The sequence below is a fragment of the Triticum aestivum genome, chromosome 2D (genome assembly GCF_018294505.1).
Source record: "Triticum aestivum cultivar Chinese Spring chromosome 2D, IWGSC CS RefSeq v2.1, whole genome shotgun sequence".
In the NCBI taxonomy this organism is placed as follows: Eukaryota; Viridiplantae; Streptophyta; class Magnoliopsida; order Poales; family Poaceae; genus Triticum; species Triticum aestivum.
The window spans coordinates 34528761-34542123 of NC_057799.1; the positions used below are offsets into that span (position 1 = coordinate 34528761).

The window sequence follows — 13363 nt, forward strand, 5'->3', positions numbered from 1 at the left end:
AGCCTAATGCCATCAAACTAAGCAACATCTGTCGCTATCCCTATCCAGTTGATGTAGGGGCGCCGAAATTCTTGGCCTAATACCAAACAGACCTTGCAGCCAAACCTAACATCTAAGACTTGAGGTCCCAACCAGGACGCCTGCCGGGTATGGGCACCCATCAGTCTGGCGTGCTTCTCAACCAGGACGCCTGCCGGGTATGAGGCCGCCGCAGTCACCAGCCATCAATGAATCTTCAGAGCTGTACTGCTGCATCAACCTTGCCCGGTCTAACTGCCACCGACGCCACCACGACGCCAGGCAGCGTCACCCTCCTGCGCGAGTCCTTCTCCGCTCATCAGGCGCCGAGTCTCCACTGCGCCACGCCGCCGAGATCCGCCGTCATCAATGGAGCAGAGGAAACACCGCTCCTCCTCTTGTCCCCTCCAACCAGCACTTGCTCCAAAACGATGCCCCCATGAGGGAGAACGATACCGAAGGCACCGTCATCGTCCGATCCGGTATACCCAGATCTAGGGTTTCCCCCGGAACTTTTCGATCAGGTCGATGTGACCTGCAACGACGATGCCTCCAGAAGGGAACGACGTCTGAGACGCCGCCATCGTCCGCCAAGACCGCAGTCAGGCGCGATTTTCACCGGAAGCCACGTCTTCCCGACCTCGTGGCTGGCTGGAACCGAGCGGAACCTCGCCACGAAGACGTATGTCGCCGTCGGTACTCCGGCGGAGATCCGGCATCTCCTCACCGGTCCCTCCACGCGCCGCCGGTCGGCAGAAGGCCTCCCCGCGGCGGATCCAAACGGGGCGTTGGATCCGTAGTGACCGCCATCACCATCACGACCAGGACAGCCCACCCCGCCGGATGGGGCGCTGCCACCACCGCCGTCCATGCAGGGCTGCCGCTCTGCTGGCGATGGTGCTCCGGCCCCCGCCGCACAGCCCGGATTCGCCGTCCTAGCGGCCGCCGTTGGATCGCACGAGAGGAGCCGCCCCCGCCGCCTCAGATGGGATCCGCCGCATCCACCCGCCCAGAAACCTTCGGCACCGGGCCCGCCGCCACCGCGGCCCACGCCGGTGGCAGCGGCGGCAGGAAGGGGCGGCAAGAAGGTGCTGACGGCGCTAGGGTTTCGGGGCCCCTGGCGCCGCCTGGGGGGAGGCGACGCGAGGGTCTGATTCTTTTCTTTTTCTTATATGGAAGCGAGCACACATGCCATGGTTCTCATTTCCTGATCCACCTTTTCCCTTGCTCGTCCCTGCTAGCTTCAGCCTGCAGCCGAGCCGCTGGATCATCTCATCTCATCGATCAAGATCGCTTCTCCTGTTAAGCCATGTAAGTCATAATATCGTCGACTGAATACTCGAATTAGCTTTGGTCTAAAACAAGTTCGCATTAGCTTTCTTTGCGTCAAGTTTAGCAACCGTACTTAGAAAGTCGTCGCCGTCGTTGCTTTCCATTTCAGCGGAGAAGCAATGCTGGCAGCAGGACTAGATCCGCTAGTGGCGTTCTGGAAGGAGTGGGGGATCCAGATGCTGGTGCTGCTGAGTTTAGCACTGCAGGTGATTCTCCTCGTCACGGCGGAGATCCGCCGTCGCAAAGATTCGGGCGTGCTGAGGGTCGTTGTGTGGTCGGCGTACCTGCTGGCCGACACGACGGCGATATACACTCTTGGACACATGTCCGTGACCAGCAGGTCGCCGGAGCATGAGCTGGTGGCGTTCTGGGCGCCGTTTCTGCTACTGCACCTTGGTGGTCAGGACAACATCACGGCCTACTCCATCGATGACAACCGGCTGTGGCTGCGCCACCTGCAGAGCTTCGTCGTGCAGGTCCTTGCGGCCGCCTATGTCCTCTACGAGTCATCCATCTTCGTAGGCGGCCGCCAGACCATGCTCGGCCAGGCCACCCTCCTCATGTTCGTGGTTGGTGTTGTCAAGTACGGGGAGAGAGTATGGGCACTCATGTCTGCCAGCAGCAGTTCCCTGTCTGGGAAGAACTACAACAGTTTTGGCAGGTTGCATTTTGAGAGACCCAATACTACCATTACTTCGTTGCCGGCACCATTTCTAGCTCATGACTTGTTGAACGTACCCAAGCATCTGCTTAAGGGGCCGTTACCTCTTTTGGCATTTGACTCGAAACTAGGTTATTTTAGCTGGGAGGACATGTACCATGTTGCTGAGATCCAACTCTCGTTGATGCACGACGTCTTCTACAGCAAAGCTGAGTTGATCCACACTTGGTACGGGTATTGCATCCGTGTTGCCTTCCTGCCGGCCACTGTCACCGCATTGCTGCTGTTCCGTCGAGTAGGTGACAAAGATGATTTCAGCAAAGTAGATCTCGTTGCCACTTATGTTTTGCTCTCTGGAGCCGTCGTCCTGGAGATCACATCAGTGCTGAGGGCCATGTCCTCCACCTGGATTTGCCCGTTTTGCGAGCGCATCCTCAATCAAAGTTCCATGCTTTCTATTCCATTGTTGTGGCTTCTTCTCCTTGTATTTGCATTTGGGGAGCTCGTCGGACGGGCAATACAGAAAGTAGGAATACTTAAGAGGTACTGGTCAGGCTCCATGGGGCAACACAACTTTATTTACATGTGCAGCCACTGTAAGGATAGCCGAAGCAGCAAAACTGCGAGATGGATGGGAAGGGAGGACTGGTGGAACACACTGGTTTACACGTCCTCGTCTGTCCCCGTCTCAGAAGATTTCAGTATGATGTTGAAGGAACAACTAAGGGGAAGTGTAGGCGTCACCAAAGAGAATCGAGACCACATCCAAAACTCAAGGGGCCTGGCGGCGCTGAAGAAGAGGGGGTTGCATGAGGAGCTGGCCTGGAGCGTGGACTCTGAGCTGGATGAGAGCATCCTGGTTTGGCACATCGCCACTGATGTCTACCTCAGCTGGTACGAGGCGGAACATAAACGCCTGCCACCTCCTGCAAAGGTAACCCAGGAGCTCTCCAATTACATGATGTTTTTGCTCGCAGCACGTCCCTACATGCTGCCTGACAATGCTACTCGCCAAAGGTATATTGAACTGTGCAACAAGGTGATCTATCATCTGAAACTGCAATACAGCTCGGCCGAGGATTTGATCAAGTTAATGCAGGGCCATGGAGATGCTCTCAACGCTGAACAAACTCAGCCTGCCGTTGTCGATATGCCTGCTGCTACAACCAAAGAGAGTAGTGTAACATTTGACAGAGCGTGTCAGCTTGGCTCGAAGCTGATTAGCAAAGGGCTGGAAACACCTGATGCCATGCTTGATCTGATCAGCCAAGTGTGGGTGGAGATGCTCTGCTACACGGGATACCGATGCAGGCCAGATTCTCATGCCAGACAGCTGAGCAGTGGCGGCGAGATCACCACCGTCGTTGCCATTTTGATGGAATTGTTGAAAACCGATTTTCTGAACTTCAACAGTGGGTTGAGGACGGTGGTGACCAGAAGTTGATACAATTATCTGCCTAAATAAGCATCTCAAATATGTGGAACTTCACGGGTATCGTGGTAAGTTTATAACACTATAGGGGAGGAGAATTTGCAAGTTTTCTTATGGCTGGGGCAAAAGTCCTCAGGGCCATGCGAATGATGTAAGGTGGTAAAGCTTCGTCGAAAGCTCAACTTAGCTTTGAATGGAGGAGCGACATGACTAACCTCCAACGCGAAGTTGACAGTTACAACATGCGCGAAGTTTGTATTGTTTGAGCTCGGGATTAGAACGACGCAATCGAGTAAGCATCAAATAGTTTGCTTCACGGGAGATGATAACCATTCCTTACCAATCCAGCTCGTTGTCAAAGCAATCTTCAAGTTGACTGAATCTTTCTCGGTCAGTGAAACTACGACACCGAAGCTCAAGAAACCACAACAGGCTTGTTTAAAAGGTAATATGGAACTAAAAACACAGAACTACAGTGCCATGACAAGTTGGACCTATAGGGGATAAAACCACAAGAATTCCACCAAGCACTGCAGAGGATGCAGCAGTGATGTATGCTCACTGGGACTGTTCTGAAAATTCTGCTTTCATCCTGTACCATTAACCTGACCTCCAGTTCCACTTGGATATCAATGATATCAGCATTTCACAAGTTTCTCAAACTTCCTTTACAGGAAAAGACAAGAAAAAGATTCAACCAAGACTCAACCAGTTTACATTTTTGGTCGCATCGCTATCAACGAAAAGATGTTCCACCTTCCCTTCACCCATTCATCTAACTCTCTGCACCACTCTTGCTATTGTAAACTTCTCACACATGTACCAAGTCATATAACTACTCCAAACAAAAGTATCAGGAAACTTGACGCAGCCGGTCCTAGCACTTTAGCTTCTTTGTCGAGGCGGAGTAGCCACTAGCACCTTCCACGAGCCGTTTTGCGAGGTTGCTGCTGGTACTGCTGCCGCTGTTCATCCAACTACCCTTAGGATCAGCCACCTTGAGATCTTCAGCGTCGTACCTGATAATGTTGGTCACAAACGCGTGTATAGATGTCTCGGCTCTTGGCAGACTCTCCCTTTCAAGAATCGATTGCTGCCCGGCACGAGACTGGCGCTCTGCAGTGCACTTCAACTCCTGCAGGACTAGGCTTCTATCTCTAACAAAACTCTCCTTTTGCTTCTGCACGGATGCCATTGGAATTTTATGTTAAGCAAAATGGTAGATCCACTCGATGTTACCCAACAAGTTCACAGGGCATTATGCAAAATAACCACTCTAAAAATTAATAATATGCAGAGAGGTACCAAGTATCGAGAAAATTAGGTTCATTTGATCATTTCACACACCAAAGAAAATGGACGAAGAGGGTATTTCGACAAATTTAGCTCTCTGGAGTAGCTATGATCAGTCATGTACAATCGCGATGGTATTTCTTAAGTTACACCTCTTTACAATAGCACCAGCTAGTTTCCGCCAGTTACTGATTCTCCGGATCTGAGCAAGATGCAGTACAAAAGGAATGGGGGCAAACTCTTGTGGATTGCATGGAATATTGATGCTAATATGGAGACTGGAGAAATAAGAGTTTTCAATTTCCCTGTTTCCCTAAACACATGTCCACACGTAAGTGAGGGATAGGATGGCTGTCCATAAGGACGGCAGGGTTTTGATAACCCATGTTGCATCAGAAGTTCAGAACACGCAAAAAACAAAGGCACTATCACATTAACCGCCTAACACCTCCTGCTACTAGTTCGTTGCTAAAGTTTTAAACTACACAATCAACTTTGGGCAGCAAAGTTAGAAGATAAAGGTTTCCAGCAGCTAACCTGGAAATTAACATGGCATTCAATTGACGAGCTTGAGCAGCCACAACCATCACTGAACTTCAATGTCAGCAACATGGAAAATATGCTAGTCATTGATGTTTCCCTACAGAAGTAGACAATTTCCTGATGTGAAACATAGCACATAATATTTGAAAATTGAAACATTTCTTTCTCTGCGTGATCAGTTGGCACATATTGGCCGGGGGACTTTGCAATCTCCAATATACCTCTGCAAAGAAAATGGTTGCTCCATAAGAACTACAGGCTTCATGTCAGATCTGTCTGGAAAGGAAACCTGTTGATGAATAAGATTTTTTTTTACCATATATCAGTAACAGAAGTACGAAAACTAGACTTTCATCAACCTGTTGATGTAATATTATCTCCTTAGTCCTTGCAGGAGCATTTAATTTAATGGCATAAAATAAGCATACTACTCCCTCCGTTCCCAAATATTTGTCTTTCTAGAGATTTCAACAAATGACTACATACAAAGCAAAATGAGTGAATCTACACTCTAAAATATGTCTACATACATCCGTATGTTGTAGTCCATTTGAAATGTCTAGAAAGACAAATATTTAGGAACGGAGGGAGTAGTACACAACGATGTGGATATATTATTTTGAATAACCTCTATTGACCGAAGAAATGACAATGGTGCTCGCATGCCATGAACGCTAGTTACTCGCAGAGTCCATCTTACACATTTCTCTGAATAGAAGAAAGAGATAATGCAGTATGAGAGGCGGGTGCTTAAACCCATATTCATACAAAGCCAGTTAAAGCATTTAGCTGTCCAATGATAGTTGCACAGAAGGAACTTAATAAGAAATCAAAATTCATTTCCAATTTGTGAAGGACACCATACAGAAATTTATATATCACACTTGGTAGCTTCACTGTTTATATGGTGACCATAAGGTTTGCAAAGAATTTAATCATCTTCAGTTGCTCAAAATCTTCTTAATGAGGCAGTTTTGATGATGCCAACATTCAGTTTTGTCACTAACCTTGACTGGTTTATGTATCTAGTAGAATTTTACAGAGCTAGGTAAGGATAAAGATTTAAGAAATGGTGAGATGGCCCTACTTTTGACTGTGTGCCGAAGAAGAAGTTGAATGAAGTCAGTACGTATATATGGAGGAATGCGCAGACTCAGAATGCACATCACTCCAGCAATGACCTGCGTTGACGCGGTTAAATTACTATAGCAAGGAGACATATAATAGCAGCAAAGGAAACTGAACAGAAACAGACACCTTATCCACAAGCCCATGGATGACAAGGCTTGCCTTTTTATCTTTTGGAGTTGCCTGAAAGAGAAGATTTTGTAAAGCAATCAGAATGCATACTTATTGCGGGTTCATCAAATGCCATTAGAAAGTTGCACCATTTGGATTTACTATCCCAAAGATGTATATATTGCGCTGGTATCCTTTATATGCCAAAGCAAACAGTGTTTCATTCATTATATTCATTCTAGAGCATTATTTATTAAACTTTAAATGAGGTAAATATCCTTTGTTCAAATTTAAATATTTAATCGGCATATTGCACCTGTGAAGGCTGCAAAACCAGTTCCTAGGAAATCATAAACATGGAAAATCATCTCCTTCAGTTCACACCTTTGGACTGAATCAGGAATCCAAGTTCTAAATGCCATGTCTCAAAAAAAATACCCAGAGTCAAACTTGAATTCAAAACCTCAATTTTTGAACTGTTCAGATTTTATATTTAAGTGTCTTGAATCACAAAGTTTAGTAAGGCCTAATGAAACAGGCAAATAAACAACACTTCAAATTTCTAAAATGATCGGACGGTGTCTCAGTCATTTACAGAGGTAAACAGTATATGGTGGCATATAAGAGTTGAAACATAGTTTGGTGCTACTTAAAAAATTCCCAACTTAAAAAAGTGCAGACGTAGCATTAATATTTTTGACTGATTTGTAACAATTTTTTTGCCTATATCATATGTACAATATGCATATAAAACAGAGATAAGCATGCAAGTTAGTGCTTCTCTTTGGTCCATACTTAAAAGAAAGACAACAATATGCTTGTATTTAGTTCTGTGCACCTGAAGATTAACAATGGCAACCTTTCCCCCATTCTTTATTGACAACAGAGGCATATTACATGCAGGAGTAATCTGCAAGCTGCACATTACTGGATATTAGAAAGAAACAAGAACAGAATCATGGCCCGTTATTATCATAAAAAATGTTCAACCTGCTACCCTGAAATTAACAATGAACTAACACAAAGCAACAATGGTCAGATTGATCAAATGAGAGGGAGATAGGACACAATGCCTCTCACTGGATAACAGGCAAAAACAACAAGATATAGCAATAGCAAAAACACAGTCCATGCACAGAAAGGGGGGAGATAGAGGATCTCAAATTCTTGACTACTATATATGCTAAACATGCACTGCACATGAAGAATGTTGAGACTCAATCATGCATTTATCTTTTGATGCATCAAAAGTGACTGGAAAATAATAGTCAGACTATCGTTTCATCCAGATCAAAGCTCCATTCTTTAAAGAAGCAAGGACTAGATCACTCGTTGAAGTACAACTAGGGATGCACACACTGGTATTGGTCGATCTCATGCAGCAGCTTAGGTCACTGACCATTATATCTAAATCTAGGATGTCTTTTTGGTGCAGCTTCAACATACAACAGCCTGATTAAAAGCTTTGCATTCTTGAAAGATGTGTGTGTTCATTCAGGTTGTTGCCCATCTTGGTCTTGTAAATAACTTTCCTTACCTATCTATGCATCAAGACGCAAAGCTTTTTGCACTTTCTCAAGAGAAAAGAAAACATGTGTCGCTGGCAAGCATTTTTGACACAGTTGAGACAGGCTACAACCATGCCCACTGAATTGCTGTTTTTCTCACTTCCCATCTTTCTCGGCTCCAGACATTTTGGTGATGGTAGTTGGGGCTGCTTATTTAGCCGTGCCAAATGACTGGATCATGTTTGCAACTTAGGTGAAGGATGGTGCTTGTTGTATATGTGACCGTTTGTTCAAGCCAATAGTTTTGCACGGTTGCACCATCCTCGGGGTCAATCCTAGCGTCAGATTTCCACGAAAGGAGGAACTACATAAAGCCACTCTTCCAAGCACCTCGGCAAAGAAATTCGTAAGTTCTAAGTATGATATAGTCCCCCCGTCCGGAAATACTTGTCAGAGAAATAAACAAAAATGGATGTATCTAGAAACTAAAATACGTCTAGATACATCAATTTCTCCGACAAGTATTTCTGGACGGAGGGAGTACTAAACTTGCAGTTTCTGGCATGGTTAATCATACATGCATATAACTAATAGTGCATTTAAATTTTGATGCATCTACATAGACTTTGGTACAACTATTAATCGAGTAATTGATTTTTCACAGATTAACATGAGAATCATGCTTACTAAAAACTGTTCCCAAACTAAAAAAAGAGAAGTACAGCAACTAGCTACAGTAAGTATGCACCCCTCGTTATTTGCCTCCATGATATATATAATAATGTGGCAAAGAGTTCGGATGTTTATCATTAAACGAGTAATATTTGTTCGCAAGTGACAGTGTTTGTAACCATAATGAAGAAGGAAACTGTGAAGAAAACTGCATCTATTGTGTGAGGATAGCATGACAAACCTAGTTCCTAGACATAGGACAAGATCAGCTGTTCGACACTGCTCCTCGGCAGAATTCATCTCCTCAGGGGGTAACGCATCCTGGAAATCAGTGGAATTATTAATGAACTGAGACAACTTCAAAGAAGATGTGCAACAGTTCATGTCTCTCTTTTCATTGTTAAATCATTTTGCCTGGAGAGCATGACATAAATACCTTTCCACTGTTAAACATTTTATTGAGAACACAACACGTAAAAAAATATTTCTAGCAAACATATTATAATAATCAAGTAAATTCACTAAGTATCATCCTAGCTGTGAATCTCGAAGGTAATTTTGAGGTAATACTGTCTTTAGTGATCGATTTCAAAATGGGATATTTGTGGGCACTGACCACTGAGGCAACTATAACCATATTAGAATAGAGACACACAAATCTTGTAGCAGAGATTAAGCAAGTGCAACACTAAAATAGTAATATCATGTATTTCTAACAGAATTTTAAGTTCAAAAAGAAGCATTTTCTTGGTAAAACACGTCGAAATGAAAAATAACATTGTAGCTCTTAGTGTGTACCTCCCAATCAAGAACTGTATCTTTTAATCTAGCTCCACAGTTCTTGTCTGCACAACGCCTCGGAGTATCCTTCAGTCCTATTGTCTCTATTTCAAAATCACGAAGGTACCTTCATACAGAGGAGGGATTCAGGAAGAGCTATCTGAATAAACCAACAGATGAAAAATGAACTATTTTTGGTGTTTTGCTAAGGAAGTATAATAAAAGCAGGGTAAGATAAAGCATACTCCGTTTTACAGCATGGGCAGACCTCCTTGAAAGAATTCCCATGCAATTCAGCCAGCTTCTCCCTTGGGAAGCCAGAACGCAAATGTAGGCTGTCAACATTCTGGCAAACACAACCTCCACAAGCTCAAATTACATGGATATCATAAATACGATTCTGGTAAATTAAGTAATTTGTTCACGACAAAAACCATATTGTAACAGAGGACATACTTAGCAGCAAAATCTGTGAAACACAAAACTTGAGCTAAAATATTCAAACTGGTATATTATAAGTTTACTTTTAGTACTAATAAATATCTGCAGCTCATATAACTAATTTTGCAACAGAGCAAAAGTTTTCTAAGAGTTGACCTTATAATAGTTAACTGGAGCAAAGTTCCCTAAGAGTTAAACTTGTACAAGTGACTCGGAGCATATAAATCCTTAAGAATTAACCTTATAATAGCAAGTCATTGGTAGTGGACACAGACACCAATACGAGGCCCATATACAGTACATTCGGTTGAATTATGCACCTGGCTTATGACAAACTTTAGGAGACCTGCTCTTTCCAATTCAACCAATGCCATATGAGTCAAGGTTGGAGCAGCTCGGTGAAATGGGAGTGAAGCATCAGGAACACCTTTTCCTGCACGCTACAAAACAAATGTGATATATATAACTCATTATTTATTCAAATAATGGTTTATCATGAAATGTAGCACCTGGCTTATGATAATAACTACTACTCCACATAATAACTACAAAGCCTACTGGTTTATTTACTCTTCATAATTACATAAAGCTTTTGGGGGTACGTAAGTCGGATAACAATAAGGAAACTAACTGATCCACAAATCATGCATTTAAACATGAAATACACTGCACTCAAGTCAATTAAAATATATCATGTTTGCCGTCAAGCATCGCAATATAATCTAAAGAGAAACAGATTCATGCATGGAAGGGAACCATAATAAGAAGCAACAGAGCCTACCTGCAGAGTCCACACACCCTTTGGGCCTCGGAAATCAGGTATGCCTGATGAAGTTGATATTCCTGCTCCGGTAAACACCACTAGATGCTTACTCTGAAACAATAAGGGCTAGTTCACTGATAATGCTACATATAAAACACGACTAGAAATTCAATTGGCATCCATTGATGGCAACCCAACCTTTTGCACCATAACTGCAAGCTCTTCTATCTGCACCATAATCCAGCAAAATGAACATTTAAACAAATGTTTTCTTCAGAAAAGAATGTTAAGTAGTAAGATATCAACTTCATGTCATAACACGGAATTTTGCAAGTGAATAGGACAAAATCACCACCCAGCCACCACCAAAAAAATACATTTGTCATAATTGTTGACAATAATGGTTTCAATCTGGTGGTTTCTCGTCAACATCAGAAAACGCCCTTTTAAAAATAACAATGAGGTCTGAAGTTAGTTTTCCCTGTTCTCTAAACACTTTATGCCCTTCAGTACCTAGTAACTAGACTCCTAGATTAGACTACAAACAATTCCTCAGCATGAAGGAATAGTATTATGCAGTACAGACCATACTGAAGGGTGTGCGGTCTGAAGGGTGTGCGGGGGGCATGTTCTGCCTGAAATTATCACACGAGGTTAGAAACCCTGCAACCAAGAAATTGTAGGCCCGACAAGTTTCACACAGCCTCAATATCTATTTCCTTCATTTATTCAACTATAAAACCAATGTAACGGTAACGCGATATAATTTTGCAATGCAGTAGCTACTCAGTTCCCAAAACACTGGTTCTTTCATGAAATAATTGTTTTCAAATTTGATATTCTTTTGTAGAACTTATCTAATCACAATTTCTCCAACACTATTAATTTTATAGCAGTGGCACACATGGGTCTTGATTGCACAAACCACAAAAAAGAACGCTACGGTAAAAAATATTTCTCTCTTTATTCTTAGCCAATCATAACTAATCGCACCCAAAAAAACGCAAGAAATAATTAGCTACCAAAAGGGAAGCATAAAGCCATAAACAACAGGTCACTTACAGCCTGAGCAAACAAAACAAAAAAAAAGGGTTTGGAAGTAGGCAAAATAATCAACCTTCCCTTGGAGGAGTTTGGGGGAGTCGAACTTCTCAGGCATGCCCACAGTGCCCACATCCTCTCGGTAAGACAGCTTCTCCGCATAGCCTAGCGACATCTTTCGGCTCTTCTTGAGGTTCTCCAAACCCGTTGCTGTCTTCCTGTTCGATCTAAAAGAAGCAAAATGACTGTTCATTGCAGTAATTATTCTGTGGACAACAGTATTTGATAGGGTAATTTGATCATATATCACTTTCTACTTTGGCACTTGATCATATACAACCTTGTACATTGTTTTAGTAAAGTATACTACCTCCATTCAGAAATATAAGATATTTTGGATATTTCAGTATTGACTAGATACAGACTGAAATGAACGAATAAAAACATACTAAAACATGTCTATATACATCCGATTCAGAAAAAAGTTAGAACATCTTATACTTGTGAACAGAGGGAGTAGCACTTACCACTTGGCTAAAACCACATTTGCACGGTTAAGCAGTTTTTAAGCACAATGACTAGCTAGTCACAAAAGTGAAAAGATCACCTTGCCCTTATGGCAATTCATCAAACTGGGCAACTTAGAGCAAGAAACATGACTCACCCCTCACCCTGCCCGAGCTGAGCAGGGCCCATCTCCTCCAACACGGCAACAGCCGCCCGCCTTCGCGCCTCCCCTGCCACGGCCGCATTCCGCCTCACCGCCATTGTGCCTCTCCTTACTCCGTCGCATTCCATCCCACCACCACCGCGCCTCTCCCACACGCAGTCAGGCACGTAGAGGTCAGTATCGTCGAGGTCTTCCACCTCCCCCTCATTCGCCTCCTCGACTAGCGACTCATCCCGGCGTACCGAGCCCCCAAGCAGGCGCGCCACCTCCTTGGCACTGTCCAGCGGTCGGCGGCGCGAGTCCAAGGCCGCCTCGTAGTTCTTCCGCAGTACGGTGGCCTCCAACTTGGACTTGGCCTCAGCGACCTCGCGCTCCTGCGCTCTCGCAGCGTCAAGGTCAGCGAGCACGGCCTTTAGCGCGGCCTTGTCCTTGGCGAGCTTGCGGTCCCGCGCATCAAGGACGCGCGCGACCGCCTCAAAGTCGGCCCTGAGGCAGGAGTTGGCGAGGTGGGCCGCGTGCTCCCTGCCAGAGAGGAGAGCAAGTTCGTCCTGGGAGACTGAGGCCATCCTGTCCTCCCGCCGGAAGGTGGTAGGTATGCGGCTGCGGGAGCTTGACGGAAAAATGCCCTAACAAGTAGGGGATTGGGTCAAACAATTGTTCCCCCAAAAATTTCATCTTTGCACAGGCGAGCTGATCCATTCCCCCCACCAGCAAGTTCCTGACACTACATCAACGCCGCCTGTATAATTCCCCCCCTAATGTCGAAACCCTAACACAGTCCATCGATTTCTGCTTGGCGGGAGCGGGGAAAGGGAACACGACGAGCAAAATGCTTTGGAACCAAGCGTTCGCGGAGCGTGCTTACCGACGAGGTAGGCGAATCGAGTGCAGATCTCCAGTCCGTCTGCCCCGGCAGCGGAGGAGACGGTATGGGAGCAGCGAGCGGCCGGGGGAGAGGAGGGAGGACGGT

At 44.8% G+C, this 13363-nt stretch overlaps 2 protein-coding genes across 2 annotated transcripts; one reads left to right on the plus strand and one right to left on the minus strand.

Annotated features, from left to right (window-relative positions):
* The first annotated feature begins 1234 nt into the window (after positions 1-1234).
* Positions 1235-3882, plus strand: LOC123051335 (uncharacterized). The gene is made up of 2 exons (XM_044474195.1): positions 1235-1329; positions 1460-3882. The coding sequence occupies exon 2, from the start codon at positions 1470-1472 to the stop codon at positions 3453-3455; it is 1986 nt and encodes a 661-aa protein (XP_044330130.1). The 5' UTR covers positions 1235-1329; positions 1460-1469; the 3' UTR covers positions 3456-3882.
* Positions 3883-4011: 129 nt separating this feature from the next.
* On the minus strand, positions 4012-13363 carry LOC123051334 (NAD-dependent protein deacetylase SRT1). Its single transcript, XM_044474194.1, has 16 exons — positions 13259-13363; positions 12388-13019; positions 11800-11950; positions 10881-10910; positions 10701-10793; positions 10240-10359; positions 9724-9824; positions 9497-9605; positions 8940-9019; positions 7357-7435; positions 6537-6590; positions 6367-6460; positions 5908-5987; positions 5501-5568; positions 5274-5376; positions 4012-4623 (listed from the first exon to the last, which is right to left on the minus strand). The coding sequence occupies exons 2-16, from the start codon at positions 12957-12959 to the stop codon at positions 4321-4323; spliced, it is 2037 nt and encodes a 678-aa protein (XP_044330129.1). The 5' UTR covers positions 12960-13019; positions 13259-13363; the 3' UTR covers positions 4012-4320.

What these genes read in the sequence shown, in the direction of transcription:
- LOC123051335 (XM_044474195.1), top strand. Translation starts at nt 1,470, where the DNA reads ATGCTGGCAGCAGGACTAGATCCGCTAGTGGCGTTCTGGAAGGAGTGG.
- LOC123051334 (XM_044474194.1), bottom strand. Translation starts at nt 12,959, where the DNA reads ATGGCCTCAGTCTCCCAGGACGAACTTGCTCTCCTCTCTGGCAGGGAG. An exon ending in TGCCCATGCTGTAAAACGGA is followed by an intron (nt 9,606 to 9,723) that starts GTATGCTTTATC and finishes CTCTGTATGAAG; the next exon opens with GTACCTTCGTGATTTTGAAA. An exon ending in ATACAGTTCTTGATTGGGAG is followed by an intron (nt 9,020 to 9,496) that starts GTACACACTAAG and finishes ACTGATTTCCAG; the next exon opens with GATGCGTTACCCCCTGAGGA.